The sequence below is a fragment of the Anarhichas minor genome, unplaced genomic scaffold (genome assembly GCF_050575085.1).
Source record: "Anarhichas minor isolate MPS153535 unplaced genomic scaffold, ASM5057508v1 ptg000030l, whole genome shotgun sequence".
NCBI classification, from domain to species: Eukaryota; Metazoa; Chordata; class Actinopteri; order Perciformes; family Anarhichadidae; genus Anarhichas; species Anarhichas minor.
The window spans coordinates 5,686,965-5,712,185 of NW_027466476.1; the positions used below are offsets into that span (position 1 = coordinate 5,686,965).

Below are 25,221 nucleotides of genomic sequence, written 5' to 3' on the forward strand. Positions count from 1 at the left end.
ATACCTTCAAAATTCAGCTTATAATTGCAACATTTTGCTTGGGATTTGGTTGTAAACGTAGACGGAGTCAACTGCTGCTGCTGCTGCTGTAGGCTTCCAGTGGAGTGGAGAGCGCCGTGTTGAGCGCCTACTCTGGGGACTGTGAAACTGTAATTAAAAAGCCTGGTCTAATCCCTCATCAGGGAGGGCCCATTCCCCTCCAGCCTGTTTGCTGCGAGGGGATTGGCCACACACACTCACTCACACCCACATGATTTTATGCATTCATACGCAGACCTCCTTAGCGATAACACACGCAAGCATGTGCAGTAAAACATCACACTAATCAAGGGCTTTGCTGCTGAGGAAGTGAAGAGGAAGGACGCTCCCTGAAAGAGGCCGCCACCCTGCCGGGAGGAAGGGATCGGGTGCTCTCTGGAAGTCACTTTGAGGAGAAAAGCAGATTCATGTTCAGGGTGAACTTCTGGAAGCCAACGTCTCCGTGGCGGCAAATGGATCCAGACCCAGCCGAGAGTTTACCCAAAGAAACCCCTCCCCTCGTCTTCCTCACTTTCCTTCCGTATTGTCGTCCTCTCTCTAGCATACTTTCATGTGTTGTTTTTCACCCTCTCTCCTTTTCTGTCCCTCCCGTCATCTCCTAGCGACTCACAGTTTTATTTATGTGCTTATCTGTTCTTTTGAACCAAAGTCTTGCCATACCGTCTAATGCTAACACATTCCTTTCCCTTGATGGTTATCCCCCATCTCACTGCTGGAAGATGAAACATGGAAGCTTCTCCCATCTTCCTGATTTACAGGCAAAAAAGTTTTTTTCTGGTGGTAAACCTGTCTCTAGCTGTTTAAATGTCAGCAATATTACTAGTTAGAATACTGAGAAAGATACAAAAAAGTTGGCACTAAGATGGAGATACTGAAAAAGAGGCTCAGTTAATGTAGGGTTTAATATGTTTTTAATATACAATTGGAGAACAACCACACGCGGCCTTTCAATAGCAGACTAACCACTGGTTCTATTTGCATTTTCAATCAAAGTGAATTAGCCAAGTCCCTGAATGAGTCTGAGCTCAATAACATCCACGTCCTTCCTCCATTCCCAGCATGCCATGCTTTACTGCTGTCTTCCTGCTGGCACACCAGTCACGTTGGAGGAAGAGCCCAGTTGGGCCAATGAAATCATCTTTCCTCCTTTCCTCTGGATATGAGCTAATGAGACTTGAGACAGACCACACACACAAACAAATAAAATCACTTTCACTACTCTGCACACACTGGGGAGTCAGCTGTGAGTAGGTAGGAGTCAGTTGATCAGGTACAGCTGTTGTGACAAATGAGGTGCCACTGTTGAATAGAACAGAATAAAGAACAGACACGTTTTCTACTCTCCTCCCTCAGATTGCATTCAGCTGCTGTACATGTACCTTAAAAGTCTGTGGCACTGTGTCATTTTTGAGCCATGTGAAATACAGAGCTCAAACAACCGATAATGAAATCTAATGCGGTTTACTGATGGCTCTACCCCCCCCCCCGTCCCACCAACTCTAGGTGACCAAAGTGGTCACAACCATCACCCGCTGCACCTACCACCCAATGATGTTGACTGACAACTTGTTAGTGGAGTCCAGGCCTGCCAGCCGGACCCCCACCCCGGTCTCCATCTCGACCCCCAGTCCGTCGGAGATAGAAGCAGTAAAGGATGCTGAACCCTGTGTGATGTTTGCTGTTTCCCCCCCTCCCCCGCCTGTCTCCCTGTTCCTTTAACATCATGTTTTAAAACGGCCCGCATTTAGTCGCTTCTAGCATTGCAGCGAAACTAACTATTTCTACTTCGGCCATCCTCGCAAATCCTCTTTTAGGTGAGTTGAAAATGAATCACGGACGTCACTTACATATCTGAGTTACCACCTCATCCTCTCTCAGAAACTCCCGGGCCACCCCGACAATTTAAACTCTCAGTAAAGTGAATGCCGCAGAGGTTGTGAAACCTCTTACAGAACTGTAAAGTGCACAGTTTGACACTGGCTTGGTAAACGGTTAAGTCCTTTGTCTAACTGTGTGTGGTTGTTTCAACTTTTCAGTACGGCATTGCCTTTCCATGCACGCACATGTACAAATCTGTAGTATTTCTACATCTGCACATGCTCACAAATACTCACTCTCTCCCACCATTTTAGCAAGTCTCTTTTAGCCCTGTTTACCCCACGCCAGCATATTTCAAACGCCCCTTTTGAAATGCAGGTCCCTCGCCTCCCCTCGCTTCCCCTTAACGCCTTGTGAACTTGAGTGTACATCAAAGAGTGTTAGAAAACTGTGTGATGGCTCCCTTTGCAGCACTTGCAAATCGCCTAAAAAGCTGTGTTGGTACAAGGCTGCTGGGCATGTCAAGGCTGGGAAGCGGCAGCATTCACCGTGCTCTCCTCTCAGCTCTGACAGAATAGGACAGAATAAAATATGTTGATAAATAACTTGTTATAAAATTACCAGATCTGTAGAAAAGCATTCTGACATTATGCTCATGACTAAAATGCTTCGATTTTTATGTGAAGCTATATCTCTCTGGAAAATCACTAAAGCTTAGCAAAAAGTTTCATAATGTTATTTAATAAATTATATATATATCAGGCCTACGTAATCGCTTCATGCATGGAATAACATTCTGCACCTGTAGTCCCCTTGTGGCCCAGAGTTAGCATTAGGACCCATGCTATAGACACCAGAACAGCCAGTTTGGGTTCTTAACGCTGTGAATCAAGAGGATGAAAGCGAGATTGTTATTCGATAGATAGATAGATACAAACTTTATTCATTCCAAGGTCATACAAGTGCTGTAGCTAATGTGAATCAAGCAAATGAGCTCTTTATTTGTAACTAGCGCAAAGCCAAGGCAGAACGGCATCAGAAACAAACGTAAATGACTCGGTAATTACTCTGAACATGGAAATGAACCATGGCGTTCCTGAAATAGGCTTTGTTATGGAGCAAACAATTGGGGTGTAGGCCACTGAATATTTCTACTTGTTTGAAGCAAGTTAATGAGGACGCCGTGTCGAACAACAGATAATGCTGTTTGGGCTTTTGCACCTCTGTAGCGAGGGTTAATGCTTCATTGTGGTTCCTTGATATTGTTACATGCCTTGGCGCGCTCCTGATTATAATCTAAATCATAGCATTGATGGGACAATAAAGAAAGCATATTACAATTAAGAGGACTGGTGTCGAAAATTAAACCCATCAGATTTCTTTTCTTCATTTCCCCGAGAAAATCTGAACGGCAGTCTTACGTCAAGTGGGAACGAACTGCGACACCTTGTCAGGCACGAATTGCATCAGACCTGCACCCCTGCGGATGACGATTCATTTTCATCAACCTCATTAATTTTGAAGATGAATTTATAGCCGTGGACAAAATAGCCAATTATCGTCCACGGCAGAATTCACTGGGCAGCAAATTGGTTTCTGTATGGGCGGAGAGCCCAGGGAGTGGAGTAGCTGTCTGCAATTCTCCAGTCAGACAGCCTCAGAGACAGCAGAGGAAGTGGAGTTATTTAGCTATAGGAAGAAGTGAGCGATAGATGCATGCAGGTCTGGTTGTCACAGAGTGTGATGCTACCCTGTTCCCTTGGGGACGCAAAGGATTCAAGGTCCAGTAGAGCTGTAGCACTTCAAGATGGCTCTGTTACAGCACAATCCAGGAGAGACAGCCACTGTGTATATACGGTATTTTGGATTTAGATTTCATGTTTAATGCCTACAGATTTTTTTTTTTCACTTCATAATTCAAGGCAACACAAATTGATGACACGGGCCGAACAACTTTCAATTTTCAATTTGATGAACATAAAATGAGTCCCAATCAACTTCAGCATTAAAAAAAACGATCTGCTTCACAAACCCATTATTTTATGAAACATCACTTTATGACATTTTAATGCAGCACAATGAAAAATGTAGTCGCACCAATTCCAAAGTTTAATTGAATTAACACAAATTGAGTTTTCCTCTGCATTAGGTTTGAAATGCATGTTTTAATGTTTACAACAAGAATCTAAATTTGCATTTACTTTCCATTTATCAAGTTTATTTGCCTCTTTCTAGCACAGTTGAACAGCTGGAGAGGCCAGTCTTTGTTTAGTGGAGAGCATGGTTTGCTGCATACCTGCAGCCTGAATTTAACATCACTCTGTCACGCTGATGCCACCCTGTCTGACGGGTGTATCTGTTCCCCTCTAACAGGTGACTAAGATGGTGAAGACGGTGACCACGCGGACGGTGCGCCAGGTGCCCCTGGGGCCCGACGGCTTGCCCCTGCCTGAAGGCTCGTCCCCACTGGGCAGCTACACCGACTCCATCGACCGGCGCTACATGAAGAATGGAGGGGACCGCTTCATCACCCCTCAAGCGACCTCCACCCTGACGCGCTCCTACAACAACTCCTACAACGATTCATATGGAGAAACGCCCGAGAGCCAGTACGTCCGCCACTACGGCCTGCACGATGGCTACGCCGATTTAACCGAGAACTACGGCAGCCTGTCACGGGGCGTCAACTTCCGGCCGCCGCGCTACCCCTACCTGCCCAACAGCTACCGGCCGGAGAACAGCTACACGCTGCCTATTCGCAAGGATGACTACGGCCATGTGGCCCAGCCCCAGGTGCCCATGGGTAGCAGCACTGTGGATCTGAACCGCTCGCAGCCAGAGCGCTTCCAGGCCGAGCCATATGGCCTGGAGGATGATCGCCGCAGCTTGGGCCCTGAAGAGGAGGAGCCATACGAGCTGGAGCCCGACTATTCCACCGCCAACCGCCGCACCCTGCAGGGGGCCAACCGGGGTCGCACCCACCGGGAACCCCTTCGTGATATGCCCCGAGTCAGGTGAGGATAAATGCAAAAGAACTTGAGAGAGCAGAACTTGCTTTTAAACAGGAAACAGATATTACACAGATGAATCTGCATAAAAGTTATTTTTACACACCAGTATAAACCTGTATATAACCTGACAGATTGCGTCGAAGGATTCAGGCTACTGGCAGGAGATAATGGTTTTGTGAAGATGTCCAAGTTCCTACAGTGTGCATGTTATTCTTTCTAAGTTGGACAGTGAGTTCTTATGCAGAAGCGCAGGCTTTGCCTTGATATGAGAGGAGATCATCTTGTTAAGATGAGAGAGAATAAAGAATGCTTGTCTTGCTCTCGCCATGAAATAGACTACGCTACACTGAGCGCAAGTAAACAGATGTCTCGTCTCCTTGAGCAACTTGCTTGAGAAAGGAAGCGAGGAAAAACCAGTCTTTGATTGCCATTTTCCTATAAAAGGATAGTGAACAAGTGTTTGTGTCAGAGGTAAAGAGGCGAATGATTTGAGACGTGAGGAGGGAAGGGAGGGAGGATAGAGGGGATGGAGGGAGAGTGGGAGAGGATGGGAGGCTTTTCTCAGTCATCTCTCAAAGCCTTTTTTGTGCAACCTTTGTTGAGATGAGTATAACCCCTGGCTCCAGCCGACAGGAAAGAAAAGCATGTTCGCCTCCAACAATAATTGTCTCTTAATAGCTTCCAATCATTTCATTGCTGCCCAAAGGGAGGCCTGGGAAAAATGTCCACCCTGAAGTAAATTGAAGCAGAGATTTGAAGTCGATAAGTGCGTTTGAAAGCAGAAGGATGTTTTTAAAGGTGCAAAATCCGAGATTGGGAGCATCTCAGTGGCACAACATGTCGAGTGCTGACAGAGCTAACAGTGTTTACCTGAGGGGGAACCGGAGGGTGGGTACTACGCTTCTGCAGCAACGCTGTCGGTTGGGACGACGTTATGAGCTGTAATTGCTGTACAGCTTACACGTGGGGCACGCTCACATTGACTCACGTGCAATAAAAGCATGCATGGCCGGCCCGGCTATGTCAACAAAATAAGGAGAAGCTCGAATAACAACACACAGAATGTTAAATATAGCTGTTTAAGTTATCGGCGCGTTTCTGTCAATCTCGGTGCAAAATGTGTGGGCCTGAAGTCAAATGTAAAGGAATAGAACAGAGGGGGTCTAGAGGCAGGAACGAGCAAGACAGGAAATATTGTGTATCTGTGTGTGTGTGTGTGTGTGCTTTTTGTCACGGTCAAAGGTGACAGTCTATCCTGGCCTTCCGGCTTCATGACAGCGTGTAAGTTTAGCTTTTTGACCCTTCTTAACTCAGGTTATGTACACAGTCATGCGTTCACAGTAAACTGGGTTTAAAGGCCCCTGGATTGAGGTCCATGTGGAGAAATGCAGATGCCTAATCTGATTCTGTCTCTACACTATTTTTGACTTGTCTCTGACACTTACACACACACAGACACTCTCTCTCTCTCTCTCTCTCTCTCTCTCTCTCTCTCTCTCTCTCTCTCTCACACACTCACACACACTCGATAACAATCCTCATTTTCTGAAAATGAGTCACTCCTCCATCCGCCTAGTGAGAGGCGCTTGCTGTGACAGGCAATTTGTAGCCTGCCTTACATGTGTCACAACACAGCCCTAACAGCCACACACACACACACACACATAGACATGCACACACTGACAGCCGCTAACATGAATGCATAAACACAAACGCATATGTTTGAAGCCACTCTTGACTGGCTGCTCAGCTGCCTTTCTAATTACAGCAGGAAATATACACCAAATATTTCCTCCTATCTCCTCTCCTCCTGCACTCAAATCAGTTGATATCAACACAGCAGAATGTAAGCATTTTTTCCTCTGACAATCAGCCCTCCCAGAGTGCCCGGGCTCTCCTGTGCACTCACAATGCAATTACTATACTTCCAAGAAGGGAGCAGCGACTCCAAAGTGCTGTAATGAATCTGGGAATTAAAGCGGTTTAATTACAGCTTATCATTGCATTGCAAGTCTTCAATTATGCTCCAACAAAGAATGTAGACGTTTAGTGCTAAAACGACTTCCTGCATCGGCGGCAAACACTCATTTTGTCACCGCCGTCGTGTGTCAGGAACGATGATGTGTCGTTTTGTGATGGACTTCTTTGGATGTGTGAGCGTGCCTCATTCTTGGATTTTAGTGTCAACATAGCTAATGTACACTAATGTCTAGCTCTAATGCAGAGGCTTCCATACAGGTCACCAGGGGTCACCGCATGGTTTCATCAGTATGAAAATGATGTCATACGGTTTTTGGAAAGTGGTACTCAAGGCTCTCCACCAAACACCAAATGAGAATATCTTTTGGACACAATTTCTGAATATATGTTCTGATGTCTTTGTCATAAATCTAAATGCAGATTAAAGTCTATTTCAATGTCACTTAGATCGTTTCTTCTTGCTGGACCTGTTAGCAGTTTCGACATGCTGCAGAGCATGATAGTATGTTTTAATGCAGCACGCCGTGCATTATAATAATACTGCATAATAATGCAGTATGGAGGCATTTATTATGTATCTCAGGTTTTTCCTTTATTGCTGTCTGTAATAGGGTAGTGCAAATGATTGGAACACATAGTGTTACTACATCAGAGGTAAGAGGTGGTAGTGTTTCATGAGTATCTCTTTACACTGTGTTACCAGACAAACACTATTTCTTTCATCTGTTGATGAGAAACGCTCGATAAAGATGGCAGGATTTGATTAAAAAACATTTGTCAAGGCACTCAAAGTAGATATTTGTCCTTCTTTTCTATTTAGAAAGAAGTATCCATTAAACTGCAATGGAATGCATGTTTCTATGATGTAGACTGCTTTTTTGAAAATCTGCATGTCTTGGATTGGTCTTTTACAGAACTTTTTCATTGGTCAGCATTCATTTTTCCTGCCATAAAACCACTCAAAAAGGTTATTATTTACCTCAACAGTATATAAGTGCCTTGCTTAAAGGCAGCAGGAATGAAGCTTGTAATGAACATGTCTGTTACCTTCCTCTCTCTCTCTCCTGTCCTTCCCACTGCCTGGATGTGAGTGCATCTTACTCCCTTTCCGCCGATCCCAACCCATCCTTTATGTGTGTGTGTGTGTGGTGTGTGTGTGTCCATGAGAACTTTCGTGTGTGTGTGTGTGTGTGTGTGTGTCCTAATGCCAGCGTGGATTAATAGCTGCTTTTGAACTCTGCCAGACTACAGCGGCATCTTTAAGCCAATCTCTAATGGCTCATCTCTCCTTGGGCGACCTGTTCTGCTGCACCTGCCCACCTGCATTCAGGGGTCACTACACACATACACACACACACACACACATACACACGCACACACAGACATATAAACACACACATAAGTACTCACATTTACTCATCCCTTAATTGAGGGGGGGGGGGGGGTCTCATTCTAATTCATTGGTGTCTTGTGGAAGTGATCCGGCCCCGCTGTTCATATCCAATCCCGTCAAGAGACTTTCACTGGGAGCCATGTAGTCCGTTTATTATAATACTTCCCCTGTGTGATGTTTGAGGTTCCTCAGAATCATCTCCTAAATTACTAAATTATAGAAGAAACTTCTCCTCTAATTGGACGTAAACAAACAGTGGTGGCAGTGGATAATGCCATCGAAACAGCCCGAGAAATTAGAAAGTGGCAAGACATAAACTCTCAAGCTTTGCTGTTTATAATCTCTCTTCTCTCTTCTCTGTCCTGCAAAGGCTCTTGTGCATCATAAAAAAAAATATTGCCAATAATTCAAAATGAACAAGATGCCTGGCAGGAGTAGTCAGCCATAAACGCCACAGAAATGTAATGTGTACATATGAGATGCAAACATCTTCTTGCGAGCGTCTAATCCTCTTCAGTTGGCCTCCTTTCATGGGCCTGCAGCAGAAGAGGGTCAGGCACGGCCGCGATTAAAGGATGATGAAAATAATTGACAGAAGATGAAGGGAAGGAAGAATAGCGAGGATGTGACAAAGTCCGGATAAATAAAACGAGTGCTGAAGTTTGCCGACACGCACGCATCTCGTGTCTACTGTATCTGTTTATCTTTTCTTCTACTCTTTGTGTCTTTGAGCAAAACAAGCGCACACAGATGCACAGAAATAGCCCCGGACATTTAGCAGCTCGATTAACACGAGGAGAGTGATCTGCCGCATGCCGTCTGCAGACGGAGAGCCCTTTCACATCCTGTGAATACACCCCTCCCTGTACACACAATGGCGGCAATTTAAATGCAAATCCTGACATTCCCATCACTCAGCTGCACGACAAAACGCTTTACCAAAAGCCCCGGCCGCATCGGTTCAGATCTAAATGAGCCACGATCTGCACAACTGTACATCTCATCTGTGTGTTGAAGTGTGTCTGTGAGAGAAAGTGTGCGAGGAACATAGTGTGACAGATAATGAGAGAGAAAGTCAAAGAGAGTGAGCGATACCGTGCACGAGATAGATGCTGGTTATGTATTCAGCTCTATTCGAAGGAGATGATGCCGAGATTGTGTACTGCCCTTTCTTTCGGAGGGTTATTCCTGCCTCCTTCCCTTTGTCATGTCCAATATCCCGCAGCTATCGAAGAGCTGGTTGATGGCCTGCGAGTGTGGCAGTGTGTGTTTGTATCTCGTGTACACAAGGAAGCATTCAGTAACCACCAGCACGTGCAAACATACTCGCAAATTTCCATCTCTTTTCCATGCAGTCCGTCATGCAGCTCAGTGTTGTCGCCGAACCTCAGAGCTGCAGTCGTCCTCCGAATGATGTGCTGTAATGAGGCTTATTTGGCCCCTCCTTCCATGCTGTGGTTACATGCTGCCTGTAGAGGTTTGTGGCTCTCCAACATGGTCCACAAAGCTGGAAAAAACAACTTTTAAAAGTCAAATGATAGGTTAAATGTTTTCGTCATGAGGAACGCCTGTCTGTAAAGGCATTAGACCCGCAGAGTCACAGCTGTTCTTGACATGTGCCCACGACACCCAAAGCTTGTCCGGCAAAGTTTGCCATTCAGCGCCGGGGTTCTTTGTACTTTGCTGTATTCAACTGCGGTGGGGCCTCACTCCATCGCTATTAATCCTCTTTCCGTCCATCTGAATAGAGGTTTTAGTATCTCATTACATTGCTCGGGCAGGACTTTTTCTCCCAGTTCATTTTGCATTGATTTCCTTGGCAGTAAAATGCACAAAGTCGTGCCATTAAAGCCAATATGTTACTGCAAGGTTTGTGTAAAAGAATAATCAACAGAGGAAAACACCAGAGCCTAGGCGAGCACCCCCCCTCCCCAGCATGCCTGGGAAGAACTGTAAAAACACGTAATTAACATAAAACTCATTAAAATTACAGCTCGGTCTGGAATTCCCTGCCAACCACCGGCGTTGGCCACCATTTTGTTGCACCACCAACCACCATACATCAAAGATGGTGAGAGGAGACCAGCTGAATTATGTAACGAAGATAAACAAGTCTCAAGCTGTGGGGTGGGCGGGGGGAGGGAGGATATGATAAAGGATGTGCATAAGTACACAACCCTAATTAAATTCCTCTCCCCATGTCATAACTTCCCCCACCAAATATTCCACCATCCTTTTATGCGACTCAGTGGTTCGTGTTCAAAAATAATCTTTCTCCAAACAAGTTTCAGAAATATTCTTTGAAACTTTTCCGCCAGTGTAGAATGTGACTCTCCTGACTCCATCCTCGGGGGTTGGCCCTTAAAGTGAGAAATCGCTGCAATGATTAAAGAGTCTTAACTAAAATAAGTAGCCTGCACTGTCGCAAGAAGCAACAAATGACCTGCCGTTGGAATTGAGCGCCACATTCTTTTGCTCATCACTCGAACAGAGAATTGATGAAGATGCCGTCAGAGTAAAGAACCGAAGAGAGTGTAGATCACAGACTCAGAGTTTTCGGAAATAGAGATTTATTGAAGGGCACCCTCTATGAACCCACACAAAGAAACTCCCTTCTTCCTCCCCCAGAGGACAGCACTTATTTCCCTCACGGAAAATGATCTCAATGCAGTACCCAGCCCTAACGCCTGTGATGATAATGAGGCTAATGCTAGCAGAGAGGTCCCAGAGAGATGGTCATTGACATTTTAGCAACTGCATGCTGGTGTTCAGCTCTGTGAACAGAGGGAGCCCTGGGGGCACCACCACACGTACTCATAGTCCTCCCTGGGGGGACAGCACAGCTCTTTTCTGTGTGTTCCCTCTGGGAATTGACATAAAATCCCTTCTCTACTCTATATGGTGGCTTCCTAAAAAAAATCAAATCTTCACAAGACTTTCTTTCAAAGCTTTTCCTTTGGTGTTGCCTTTGTCTCCGTTTCTTTGTGAACCGCCTAGTTTTTCTTTGTGCAATCTTTTTCTGTCTCTCAATCACTCCCTCTAAGACTTTATGTTTGTTGATGTCTGACGTGTTTGCTGCTACCACCTGACAGGGAGGAATAATAAGCGGAATGTTGCTTACCTTATCACTGTTATTGCAGGGGATTGCCACCGCGGTCCCTTTGACAGACCGCTTAATAACAGATCCAAAGCACAGATCACCATGTGTCCGCCCTCACGCTCTGTCCTTCACTTCTTCCCTTTTTCTTTTTTCCTCCATCGCCCACAACTTCCCACCTCTCAGTCACCCTATCCTCTGCTTTTCCTTTTCTCCTCATTAGTCTCCGGCTCTCACCTCAGTTGGCTTCTCTCAAAAGTCTTTACCCCGGCTGTCTAATTCTTCTCCCAGACAAATCTGTCTGAGTCGCCTTCACTTTACCTCGTCCATCTCCCTTGTGCTCACCGTCCTCTCCTCTTTCGTCTTCCAGAGGGTACCCGGACGAAGCCATTGAACCAGAGCTGATCGATGAGCGCCACCCTTACATCCATGGCATGTATTCGGCGCCGCTGGCCCTGCCGGAGAGGGGGAGCATGGCCAGTCTGGACCGCATGGGCGGCCGACGCTCACCGTCCATTGACAGCATGCGGAAGGACCCGCGCTGGCGTGACCCAGACCTCCCCGAGGTCATCGCCATGCTGGGCCACCCCATTGACCCGGTCAAGTCCAATGCCGCCGCCTACCTGCAGCACCTGTGCTACGAAAATGACAAGATCAAGAAGGATGTGCGTCAGCTGAAGGGGATTCCTGTTCTGGTGGGGCTTCTGGACCACCCCAAACCCGAAGTCCACCGCAAGGCTAGTGGCGCCCTGCGCAACATCTCCTACGGCAAGGACAATGACAACAAGGTGGCCATCAAGATCTGCGACGGCATCCCGGCACTCGTCCGCCTGCTGAGGAAGACCAACGACATGGAAGTTCGAGAGCTCATCACCGGTAAGAACAAATATTCTCATAATAAACTCTCCAGATAATGTGATGAGGCTCATCCGAAATGACACAAAAGAAAGTATCCTTATTAGATTGTTAATCAATGCAGATGATTTTTAGAAGTACCTAGTCATCAGGCAGCAAAACCATCTATTTAAATGTGTGATCGATTTAAAAAAAGTGAAAAAAAACCAAGCAAATGATCGTCTCCACTTTGCTCCTGATGAAAACATTTTCTGAATGTAGCAGGAACAAACGCACTTTGGGAGATGGAATTGTTGCATGGCTGGGCAATTATTATTGTTTCCTGTCTGGGAAGGATGTCGCGGCGATATTATCATATCATGTTTTAGTTTTACACATGACAGTTGGGTGTCATTCAAATATTTCTGTCTGTAATTTTGCCTATATTTTCCATCTTGTGTCGAAAATACCTACTAATACCGTGACTTTATTTGTCTCACCCTCATCACACATATTATTTGAAATAAAGTGCTATGGATATGTTTGATTGCATTTCACAAGTCAGAGATCATTTACAGTTGCCTTGTCAAAGGTAAAGGATTCTTATATCATGAGAAAACCGCCAGCGTAGCACTGTTGCAGCCAAGGCTGCTGGCTGTGTTCTCCATTAACTGTAGGATTCCTCTTTCTGTCTGCCTAATTAGTCCCGACTCTCTTTCTCTTAAAGCAAGTATAAAGTGCTGCTTTGAAGCCTTTTAAGCTGATATGATAGCACCTTAGCATGCCAGTCCTTTCCAATCACTGGCAGCATACTTCCCATCACTTATATATTCTGTCTGGGAACATACAGAGTCGGCTGCCATAATCCCATACTCTGCATAGCAATGCAGGGCTGAGTCATACTATATTAAGAAGAGTTTTTTTGTGGTTTCCACACATCATTATTTTTTGCAACAGTTCACAGTGAACTATCTTCTCATCTCCCTCCATTTACATTATACGATTAATTTGTGCCCCGGCGTCCCGTATGGAAAGATACAACTCTCGCTGAATTAGCATTGGATTGGGAAGCTCCCCATATGCTAGTGAGGGGAGATAACAAAGCTGTAATTCAAAGCTTTAATCAGCCATTCTTTTAATTCTAGTGAGGACACAGTTTGAGTAAGTTGTCTGGGAGATGGCTCTTTTTACCACTTGTAACAAATGTTAATGAGCTAATTAGTCGTCATATTGTAGAGCCGTTTTATTTCAATCAAGGTTCACAGTTATACAGAATATAGACCCAACATTGTGATGTTGCATTACTTTACTATTATTACACTGCACTGTAAGCACAAAGAGAGAGATATAAAGTGGAAATATTCTCCGTAGAAAAGCAGATGACTTATGAGCATTGATTAGGAAAAAGCTATTGGCTGCAGCATGTCATGAAATATGTTTTAATGCCTAAGAGGAGCTATTGATTCAAACGCCATGATGGGATTTCTTCTCCTTGACCTGGTAAATGTCAACGGGGGACTATAATGGTGTGTGTGTGTGTGTCTTCTCAAGTGCTCAGCTAATCCCCAACATGATTGGTTTGACCTGACACACTTTGACTGGTGTGCACGCTCCGCCGTCGGAGAAGGGGCTTTTGTTTTCAGTGCACACGTATATGAAAAATGAGAACTACTTTAAAGTGAGATGCTTGATCTTTTCGAAGTAGCCGCTACATGTGAAATGCAGTATATGTACTAACCCAAGACATAAAAGGGAGTTACTTTTTAGGTCATTTTACAGTTTAGGGAAGGGGAAGTTTTGGTAGCTATGAATGGTTTATAGCTAGATGTCATTTTGCGAAGATATGTTGCTTTAAAGAGTGAATTCCAATATTGACAGCTTCAATCCAGAGGTAGTGATAGTGATACCAGTCGTTTAAAAATCACGCTTGTTGAGCTGTAGTGTGCATCCATGCATAAGTGTGTGTGTGTGTGAGAAGCTTTCCTTTGCTGTGACAGAGATGTCGCGGTGAGCGATGACTGTGCCGCAGCAGAAATGATTGCCTTTACAGCACCATGTTGCTCCCCATCGTAGCTAAAAATAACCCTGCACCACAAGACAAGGAGGACAGAATGGAGGGAGGCTTTTTTATTTTTTCTCCTCACTCGTTATGCACCCCCCTTCGCTCAATCTATTTTATTTTTTTTTACTTCTTCATTCATTATATACACTCTGTCTCTAGGTTTAGGTTTCCATTGCCAGTGCTCTGACCCCAGTTAAAACAGGCCAGTCACAATGCAAGCTCAGCTCAGAGCCTCAGCCCATGTGGCTAGAATTGGCCGTGTTTTTCTACAATTAACTATGAGTTTTAAATATAGGCCCCCTTTCTTAGTCTATGTGTTTTAAGAGTTTTCTGTTGGAGTTTGTAAAACCACAGAGAGCTCTGTTTTCTGCAAGGGGAAACGGGTGACGTGGAAGGAACCAAGTGGTTTTATTTTCCAACACAGAAGACAGACAGACCAGTCGTTGATATTTTTAGAGTTTTGTTCCGTTCAGAGTAATTCTATTTCCCCTCCTGGTAGGCTCTGGGCTGTTTGTGCCCTCCAGCAATTCCCTCTCTGGAAATGTAGATTATTAAGCGGATTTGTCTCCTGTTTCTCCTGCAGGAGATGTCTGAGTTTTGTTGACTGACACTGAGGCAGGTGTCTTGCTTTGTCGTTTGGATGAAAAATGCATATGGAGCAAGTTGGCAGGCCTTAAAGCCAAGAGAGATGATGTCTAGACAGACATGTATATCTGTGCCAAGAATTTGTGGGCTGAGTTTAACATAATATATACAGCACTATTTAGAGGATGTTTTGGACTAAAGAACCTAAACGTTGTCTAAGTACATTTCAGTTTTAACACCGAAGGCCTCGCAGAACTGGAACCGTACACAGGACATCAACTGTCAGCTGTGGGATAAAACAAAGCAGCAAACAATATGTTGCACGGACATTTAGTGTTTTAAAATGTTACTGTCTTGAAGCTATAAACACTGCATTGTTATGTTATTACCTTATACATTGGTAACAGCTAATACGTTGCCTATTTACACATGCATCAGGTATTGTACGGATCAACACGGATCATTTCTGAGAAGGGCAACATACCTGAGGCCCCCCAACATCACCCATGAAACCACCTGCTGAGTTCATCATTGGTGTATATATATGTGCTTGTGTCAGTGTGTATGTATGTGAGCATATTGCACAATTCGCCTAGTCCTTCCTTTTAATCAACTTCTTCCTCGGGATCGACCTCAGCACCCTCCCAAATACACATACATACATACATACATTATTTATTAAGTGGTTGTTTGCCATAGGAGACAACCGTGAGTTCACTTGCTGAGGCCTCCTCCTCTTCCTCCTTCTTTAGCACTAAGAGCTTGATGGATAGCATAAGGGGTGAGCAGGAGAAGGACAGGAGGGAGGAGGCGAAGGAGGAGAACAGTAATAGGCAGAACTAAATGAAGCCCTGCTAGAAGCCCTGCTAGAAGAGCAACATATCTGCCAGTGGTGACTGGGAAATTGAATTAGCCTTGGCCTCAGCTCCAGTCCAGGTCCCAGTTCATCCAGCCCTCACATCCCTCCCATGTATCAGAGGAGAGGGGGATGTAAAAGAAAGGAAAATGAACAAAGAGAGAACCAGGAGGAAACATTTGGTTAAAACTCAGCTCACAACTTGACTCTTTTGCTCCCCATCTTGTCATTTAGGTTTTAATCTAAGCGTTGTTAGGATTTGTCGAGCTCTTACAAATCAAAACTGTCTGCTTGTGAATGATTGAAGAGGCAGTTAATGATATTCAACTCACCCTCTGGCTGGATTGGATTTAAGACAAAAGAAAACAGAGGCAATTCACAGGCTGATGGGAAAAGAGACAGATTGTTGTTACATGCATATCAGGTTCTTCATAGCCTTTCCTACGCATTTCCCTCTGAGGAATAGAAGCATAGCGTCGGCAATGTATACACGCTTTCTCAGAACTCTTTGGGGATGTTTTTGTAGCTGAATGAGTTCTGTTTACAGGAATATATCACAATATATTTTACAACTTATTTCGCACATTCTGCTCCTCAGATGGTTTCCTTCACGACCAGCTAAACCAGACTGTTTACCCCGTAAGAACTTTTCTCAGCAGATAAACAACATGAATAAACCAGATAGGAATAACATTTTAAGATCTTGATAGCAGTTGGACTTAGTTATTGAAGGCTATGGCAAAGTCTTGGACTGTTTCGTTATGGCCCTGCTGGGAAACCTGACTTTACTGGATAACAAACTGGTGAGAAAAGTGACAATATAAGTTAAAATCATCCGTATTATAACTTCCCTATGGGAAGTAACATCCTGGATGCATTAAGATCGTATTGCCAAAGCCTCCATGCAGATGGATTAACAAATCCATAGTAAGATAGGTAGTCCAGGTGTAAAAGGAGCCTTTGTCATCACACATGCACGGTATCTGCCTCTCAGTGGCACGAGACAGCGGGACGTTCCCAATCCACCTTCCTCCGACAAGCTGACAGAGGACAGCAAATAGACTAAACCTGATATAGAGCCACTGGCCTGAAACAGTGGCGGGATGGAGGTCGTCACTTCCACAGCACTCTGTCCCCTTAAATAACGTTGTGTCTGTGGGCTGTATGCCTGTCGTTCTTGATGGATCACAGCCACCCACAAAGACATGCCTTAGCCTCCCCTCTGGCATATGTGATCAGTGTAGAGCTGACTGAATTCACGGCATGAGCAATGTTTCAGCTGTAGTACCGGAGGTGATTTGGCCTCCCTGGTGAAAGCCAGGGGGGGGGGGGTGCACAGAGAAAAAGTTTGCATGGTTGTGTTGTACTTTTTGCATCCAGGCTTAGGTTCCTTACGTAGGTACTGAGGTGTGTATGATCTTGTTAGTTATTGCAAATTGCTTTTTTTGACAAGTAATAGATAGATGCTGACATATTTTACATTTTATACGCAGAAATGCAGACACAACTATGTTGGATACGGGCTGTGTTTTACGATGATGTAGAAGCACTCAACGCAGCTGTAAAATGAGGAAAGTTTGTGACCCGGCCGCCATCTTGTAAAGAGTCGAGCCAAAACCAAGCGAGACAGCTGCGGTCGGACTCCACGGCTCTGATTGGTTGTTTTTCTTTGGGCGCAATTATCTGTGTCCATCTGTGTCTGTATGTACTACTGTCAGGATATAGTGACAATTTGAGCAAACCAACTGTGACTTTAATGCACTGTTCCTAGGTACTAAGTATTTCCCATGCAGTGTATGACACTCTTTATGTGCTGACTGTTGCTCGTCACAGGTAAAGCTGATGCTGATGGAGGTGATCAAGCCGTCAGCCTGGCAGGCAGGCATGTCATCATACACACACACCACAAGAGCACATTTGTTGTTCATGTGCTTCATGCCTGGGTGCTGATACTTCCTCTCATACGCTCTCATGCTTGTGGTTCAAATAAATGACAAAATTGACCCTGTAAAAAAGAGAGCGGGGAAAATATGCTCCAGGGAAGGAGTGGGTGGTTTACTAAAAACAATACTTTCGGAGGGCCAAAAGTCAAATAAGACTTTAAAAGAGCAATTACGACTGAATAAAATAGCACAAGACAACACATCTTGTCGTTAACTTGTTCTCATTTGGATTTCATTGTGTTGGGTCATTCATTTGCAATGAACTCATAATTCTCAATAATGAAACGTTGTCTCTCTCACTCCTGCATGTATGCAGATATGTTTAAATGTATGAGCTACTACTGTGCGCCACAGAAAGTTTAGTTATTGCTTTGACTGCTGCAGTACCAGAAATAACTTTAATGAGTCAAGCTCATGTCAACCATTGTCTGTGAGCAATGTGAAGTTCTCTGTGATACCTGATGTCTTTGGTACCAAGGGAAAACTGTGATTAGAGTAGAAGTACACAGGACCTCTGAAGATACTGTGTGTGTTTGTGATATCTCGAGCTATACTTACAGGGTGTACCTTATTATTTTCAACCAAAAACACTCAAATGTGCAATCAGTGGAGGGAAGAAAATGAAGGGGCACTTGCAGGTAGATTCATCTAAAGCCTGAACGACAATAAACATGCAGACAATGCTAACCTAATTGACTCAGCCATTGACTCAACAACTACACACAGAAACAGACCAACAATGGTTGGTATGATATCCTGAGACCAGCCTGAACAGACACACACCTGGTCTGAACCATGGGTAGGTCTGGGTAGATAACAATATGCAATAAAGGCAGAAAACAAACATGTAATTAAATAGTACTGGTGTAATTTCTTCAATCAGAGGTTCGATTATGCTGATGAAAGAGCATCCATATGTTTAAATAACATCTCAGCTTGTTTTCGTCCAAGTTTAACGTACCATGAAAGTGGTTGGGGGGGGGGGGGGGGGGGGGCAAAACAAAATCAATTTTAAATTTACAGTAAACACATGAAGCACAAAATTAAACCAGCCTTTATTCAGCAATGTAATTACCTGAACATTGTTTCGAGCATCGGGGGCTTTTTGCCCTGGAATTAGCCTCTCGGGCAATGTTGACTCTCAGGTCATGTTTTCCCAACAAGCTCTGTGAATCAGGTTTATTTAGTTTGTTATTAAACTTATTTACTGTACATCAGCGACCAGGTACAAAATCCATTCATTAAAAAAAAAAGAAAATATGCTTTGTTCCAGCTTTTGCTCGAAGCAAATTTCTCTCCGTAGGCCCTTTGGCATTGACAAAGACACAATAAGTGGATAGTTTGAGGTTATTGATGGGCATACAAGGCCTGTGTCTATATAGGGATATATAAAGAGTACAACTATTGAGTAAAATCACAGCACATCATTCACACTGTCCAAAATGTTAAATCTTCTCACTGAACTTCCAGTCCCATAAACATGATCTGTTAAGCACACAGGATTCTATTAAGTTGGCTTGAGGCTTTAGTGTGTGTTCAATAGCCTGCATCGCAATAATGTGTTTGTGTGTGAAAGTGGCCCATGGAGCCTCACCTCAGCTTCCACATCTAATGGCTTCCCAGTAAGATACTGGTCGCCTGGTGATCTATGACGCACAGGAAGCCGGTCTAGTCACCAACCGGAACCACAGAGGGAATGGAGGTTACGATAGACAAGCCACTGTGATGGGCTTAAGTAGCAAAGGTCGTGAGCCGCATTCAAATATCACAAGATCACAGTATGCAGATTAGTCTAATACGTTTTATTTTTCCCTTTTCAACGTCTTGGCGAAGGAAACAAGTTTCCTGCAGGCCCAACCACACCAGAAGGAATGGATTTATTTTTAGCCCTGGCCTGTCCGCCGAGCCTTTTATTTATGATTTAATAGAGGAAATAATGACCATCTGGAAAATGTACAGAAACTGTTTTAAAGAACGGGGCGAGACATTTTCATTGCCCTGCTAATGGTCTGTTATTGTGGGGCAAGAGGGAATCGGACTGTGGCTGTCTGCGTGTGTATGTATGTGCACGAGTGTGTCAGGTCCTTCATGTCAGGCAAAGTGCATGTGTCTTTGAGCTCTCCTGCGTGCGTTTGTTTAATCGTAATGCTGTAACTCCCAGTTGTTGTTCTCTTTGGACCAGGCGTTTTCAAACTGTGAGGCGTGGGACAGTTAAACGAGGGGGTGTGGAGGGAGAGACGTGAGGCAAAGTTACTGTGTGAGGCTAAAAGGACAGGAGCCTGCTGGTGTTCTAAACACAGCTGAAAGTTGGCTATTGAAGTCTGGATGGCTGATTTGGACCGTTCACCAACACAGCCAGCTGTCACAGTGGTGTGACACACAGCTCATGGAGCCAATTAAGGCTCAGGGACGGCAGTAGGGGGGCTGGACAGCTGCAGGGCCCACCATGGTTTGGGGGTTGGAGAGAGCGGGTCCAATATTGGTTGGTGGAGATTCCTTTTTTCCCAATTTCTTCCCACTTCGTTAGTTCTGTCCAACCAGCCTCGATGTCCTTATTATTTCATTTTATTTACCATTTCCATCTCTGGGTTAGGAAGTGTAGCTTTCCTGCCCCAATGCGGCCATGCTGGCCTACCACCAATATCCTCTGTATAACTATATTATATTATAGGAGAGAATTAACGTGCATAAATCCAATTAGGACAAAATTATGCACCTTATATCTACTGTTAAACGTCATATTTTCTTCATAATTAAAGTAATCCAGTGATAGTTTTCTGTACATCCATGGGCACATTGCAAACAGGAACTGTCATTAACTAATTTGGCATATTTTCAATGATGGCAACATTGTCAGACTTTGTAAACCCCAACTTTGGACGACCAGATCTTCAGATCAGAATGCAAACTACATGCCTGAATATCAAAAGAGAAAAGAAATAGTGAGATAAGTGATGAGAGATGAAGGCAGAGAGAGAGAGAGAGAGAGAGAGATCAGGATGATGGTATAATAAAAACAGAAACTCTGTCCACATCAAACATGGACTTCAAAGTTTCTTTTTTCTTTTTGTTGTAACATTTTTTGTTCTCCTCAAACCAGAGTCTGCCTCGCAGAGCTTCTATGTGTCTGAGTGAAAACCCATCTGATGCTGACGCTTTATCGCAGCCCTTTATTTTTGCGGGGTTTGGCTGCCTGGCTATGCTGCCAACAACGTCCTCCGCTCTGCTTTGTCTGCCCGCCTCTGTTTTGTGAAACCTCAGGATGCACAGACCCAGCTCAATTTAGTTTACCTCTTCTGCAGAAGTATGCAATAGGCTGCCTGTTAGAGAGGTGTTCAGGTAAATAGAAAATGCTTTCTCCTGCTTGGATTGTTTAGATGAGAGAATAGAGCAGGTGATGGATGCACGTCTGTGTGCTTTTTGCCAAAGTAGTTCAATTCTATTGAATACAGCATATGTATGCATTAAGGTCCAAGTGGTATATTATTTAGTTGAGAAGTAAGATTAAGCATCGTAAGGTTACTTCCTGTAACCTCACTGTTCCAATAGCGATAGCATAAGAGTATTATAGAAATATCACAGTGAGTACTGTCCTCTATGAACTTTGTGTGGATTACAACATTGTGATAGTCGGCTAAGCCCTCGTGGGAAAATAATAAAACTATTACAGTTTGTTTTAATAATGTTCAATATGACTTTTTCAAAAGTGGTGTACCTCCAATCTTAATGTGGTTTTGATTGTAATCTTAAAGTCTGCACTACAGTTTTGCCGCTATTCAGCTGTCGTTATATTGCATCACTTTCACTCTCCTCCTCTTCCACCTTCCTCCTCTTCTTTATTCCTCTTCTATCCTCCATATTTCTCCTTATAATCCTCTTTCCAAATCACCTATTTCTTTCCCTTTCTATCACTATCCTCTTAATATCTCTTCTAATTTCTATTTAATTCCCCGACAGGAACCTTGTGGAATCTGTCGTCCTATGAACCCCTGAAGATGGTGATCATCAACCACGGCCTGCAGACCCTGACCAACGAGGTTATTATTCCCCACTCGGGTTGGGAGCACGAACCAAACGAGGATTCAAAGCCCCGCGACGCCGAGTGGACCACCGTCTTCAAGAACACCTCCGGCTGCCTCAGGTAGGTTTAGACATGAATCAAGCTGATGTTGACTTTATTAAAAAATAGTGTCTGAATTTAAATACGAATTTTGAGAGAAATGTTTCATTTTACAAGAATTTAATAACACTGGGTTTCAGTGTTTATAACAAATATGCTTTTGTCATTTTCACATGTGTACACAATATCGTCAAACTCTAGAATAAACTTAAAATCTTGAATATTACAGGAAAAATTATTCTGCAGATGTTCTAGTTCAAGTTGGTTGCAGGGAGATGGACTGAAAGATTGAAATCAATTTCAAATTCATCAAATTCAAATCTATATTTTTTGTGCTTTTAGCACCAAAAGCTGAGTCCCATTATATTGGAGAGAAGGCACACATGTACAGTATATGGCAGATACCTCCATAACTAGGTGACACAGACCAAAACAATTTAGATTGATGTATAGCACTACAGGTAGGAGACAAGAAGAAAATGATGTATTTTTGATTTTGGGGTTTGTTAAATGACAAAGATGACAGTTTTAAAATCTCTTTATTGTTAAATGCAGAACAAAGAAGGGCAATGAGGCGTGGCATTGTTTCCAGCTGAGACACTTTGTTTTTTTGTGATTGCTATGAGACAGAATGTTGGACGACTGGGTACAAAACTGCCACTGACGAGCGCAGCGGTTTACTGAAATTTGAATATTTTACAACCCTCCGCAACCAGAAACCATCTTGCGGTTGGCTCATCAATAGTACAGTACTGAGGTTAATGTAACAGCCCTAGATCTGATGTTTTATTGTGTCATATGTGATAGTGAACTGTATATCTTTGCAGTTTAGGACTCGTGATCGGATACGTTGGAGACATTTTACAGCCAAATTGGTTTATCAATCAATTGAATAAAAATATCCGTAGATTAAGCTATCCTCCGATTAAAGAAGTCTAAAGTGGGAATAGCACAAAGAGGAAGCAAAACTGCAATTTAAACAAGAAGTCCGGATATGAAAAATGTGTGAATCCAGGATGCTGTCTTTTGAAGTTTGAGCAGATTGAAATTTTGGGCAAAACCAGCTTTAAATCAGGGAGGACACAGATAGACATGAGGCAGAAACAGTGCAGACAGATGGCAGATTTATTCAGGTTAAAGTCAATTTAAGTTTACAGCATGTGGACACATTTTAGAGATCATCCTGGATTTTATCGAGGGGATCCTTAACACACACACACATCCTTGCTTTTACTATGATACCAGTTGTAGCTGGGGACAGGTGTGACATATATGAGACTATATTGTGTTGGACCAGGGTCAGGTTTTAGTTCTCAGGTACTAAAAGAATTCACGATACGGCAGATGCTGTATCTGTATGTATGCTGGATGTCTGTCTGCAGCAGATTGCTGGGTGACAAACTGTTAATGACATCCCCCAAGCTTCATCACATACAGGTAAGGTGCATTGTGTTATCACTTCAGAAGACATCTATCTACGGCATTTTGGGAAGTTGTTTTTTAAATGTTCCTCTCTTCGTATCTTGTCATTCTAATATGCGCTGGGTAACATTACAACCACTCCACCCTGAGTCCAATGAGTAGCAGTAGAAGGTAACTGAACAAGCTGCAATTAAATAAGCACACAAATGAAGTTAGTCTCAAACTTATTACGGCTGAGAGAAGATAAATTGAGCCTGCAGTGCAAATCGTTGCCTCATGACAACAAGTCAATATGTCTGATTCCGTTTTTTTTTTTTAGAAAAGCACTCTCTCTTTTTGATGGTCAGCAAAAACAACAACATGCGCGCATCAGTGTTAATCGGGATGAAAAACATAGAATTTTGAATGAGTGTGTCATTAACCCTTATGCGTGAGCTACAGTGCATTCCCATCACTGAACCCGGAATGCTGTCTTCAGTGACTGCAATCGGAACCCGGAGTTGTTCTTAGATCAGTCATTCAAAGTGGTGTTAACTTCTCCATTTCCACGGTGACATGCCTCCATGTTAAAGCGGTGTGACTAACTCGGCCATGCCGCTGACCCTGTCTGCTCCATTTGTTTTAAGAAGTGAAGGTCTGCGATAGGCCTGGGGGGCTCTAATGCGTATACTGGTCTTTGCAGTCACATTGCTCTCGTCCGATGAAGCAGAGCTACGGGATGATTGATTGGCTTGAACCTGTTCATCAGCAGGAAACTGCTGCCTCACTAGAAAGTGCTGAATCCATTTGACCTGTGACCTGTAGTCAAACAATGTCCACAGTAATGCATGGTCAAACATGGTCATATCCACGGTGGAGTTTTCAGATTGTTTTCTAAAAGTTAGCTGTCCACACTGAAACACAAACATCTTTGTCCTGTTTATTTTGTGGCAGTAACCGTACTTTCTTTCTTTCTGTTGTGTGCCCCAAACATTTATATACATATAATTTACAGCCTACAAACTACAGAACATCACATCACCATATAATAATACTGCCTCTCCAGCTTCTACTTGTCTTAGGTTTTATTAGCAACAATCTAAAAGCTTCCCTGTTTTCAAAATGATACCTGATATTCAAATTCAATGCAAGTTCAGTGCGGAGCGCACCTCAGACACGGCGAAACCTCAGCCAAACATGCTCTCTGCCTCGGTCTATAAATGCTGTCATCAGCTGAGGCTGACGACTTGAGCGCAAGAGTCTCGAATTCCTGTTTTCCCTCTCCCAAGTATCTCCTATCTTCTACCTTCCCTGCTGAAGCAGTCATTTTGGCTTCAACTCAGAATGACAGACTGTAGTAAATTGCGGAAGACAGAGAGTGTGCATGTGGCGTTATCACGCCTCACGCCTGGCTGTGCTTTTCTCAAGCCCGTCTAGACTGTAATCCAGGGCAGAGCGTCTCCCGGAGTAGACGCTGCGATGTGCTGGTTGACATCCAGAACAATACGACATCCAAATCCAGCTCAGACAGAAAGTACCAGAATGTATTTCACACATTATTGCTCTGCATCAGATGCTTTCCAGCTAGTTGTCTCTGGCTGTACAAAGTATGGAAACCTGCTTGTAATTTCAGAACATTTTCTGCTGAGTTGAAAGTGCTCTGATTTAGCCGAGGAAAGTCAGAGACAAGTCATGGAATTTTCCATCTGGGCCACAGTGGGAACCCTGCTCTCACTGCCTCGTACTGCTTCTCATTGTGTCTCTCAAGATGTCTTTCATTATCTGTCATGCTCTCTCTCTCTCTCTCTCTCTCTCTCTCTCTCTTTCTTTTTGTGTGTGTATGTACTGTATGTTTTTCATCGTCTTCCAAAACACTATATCCAAAGAGTGCCACCCCTGATGCCACATATCACACAGTATCTCCCCCGTGCTCACCCTCCCTCGACCCTCGACGCGGCCGCGAATATGTCTCCATGGTAACTGTGACCAAGCCCACAGTTGCCTAGACGCCGGGTTTTTTGTGTGCTGGGGAGAAGTGCTGATGCCAGGGAGAATCTGTTTACTTACGCCAACAGAGACGCG

General features: G+C 43.9%; 1 protein-coding gene across 1 annotated transcript in view; it reads left to right on the top strand.

Moving 5' to 3' along the window:
- The window catches only part of arvcfb (ARVCF delta catenin family member b), a 123,477-nt gene that overhangs the window by 46,697 nt on the left and 51,559 nt on the right, over positions 1-25,221 (top strand). The window contains exons 3-6 of the mRNA XM_076104787.1: positions 4,231-4,804; positions 6,742-6,780; positions 11,711-12,214; positions 21,576-21,759. Of these exons, the coding sequence (XP_075960902.1) occupies positions 4,231-4,804; positions 6,742-6,780; positions 11,711-12,214; positions 21,576-21,759 (1,301 nt within the window). The remainder of the gene's footprint in view (positions 1-4,230; positions 4,805-6,741; positions 6,781-11,710; positions 12,215-21,575; positions 21,760-25,221) is intronic.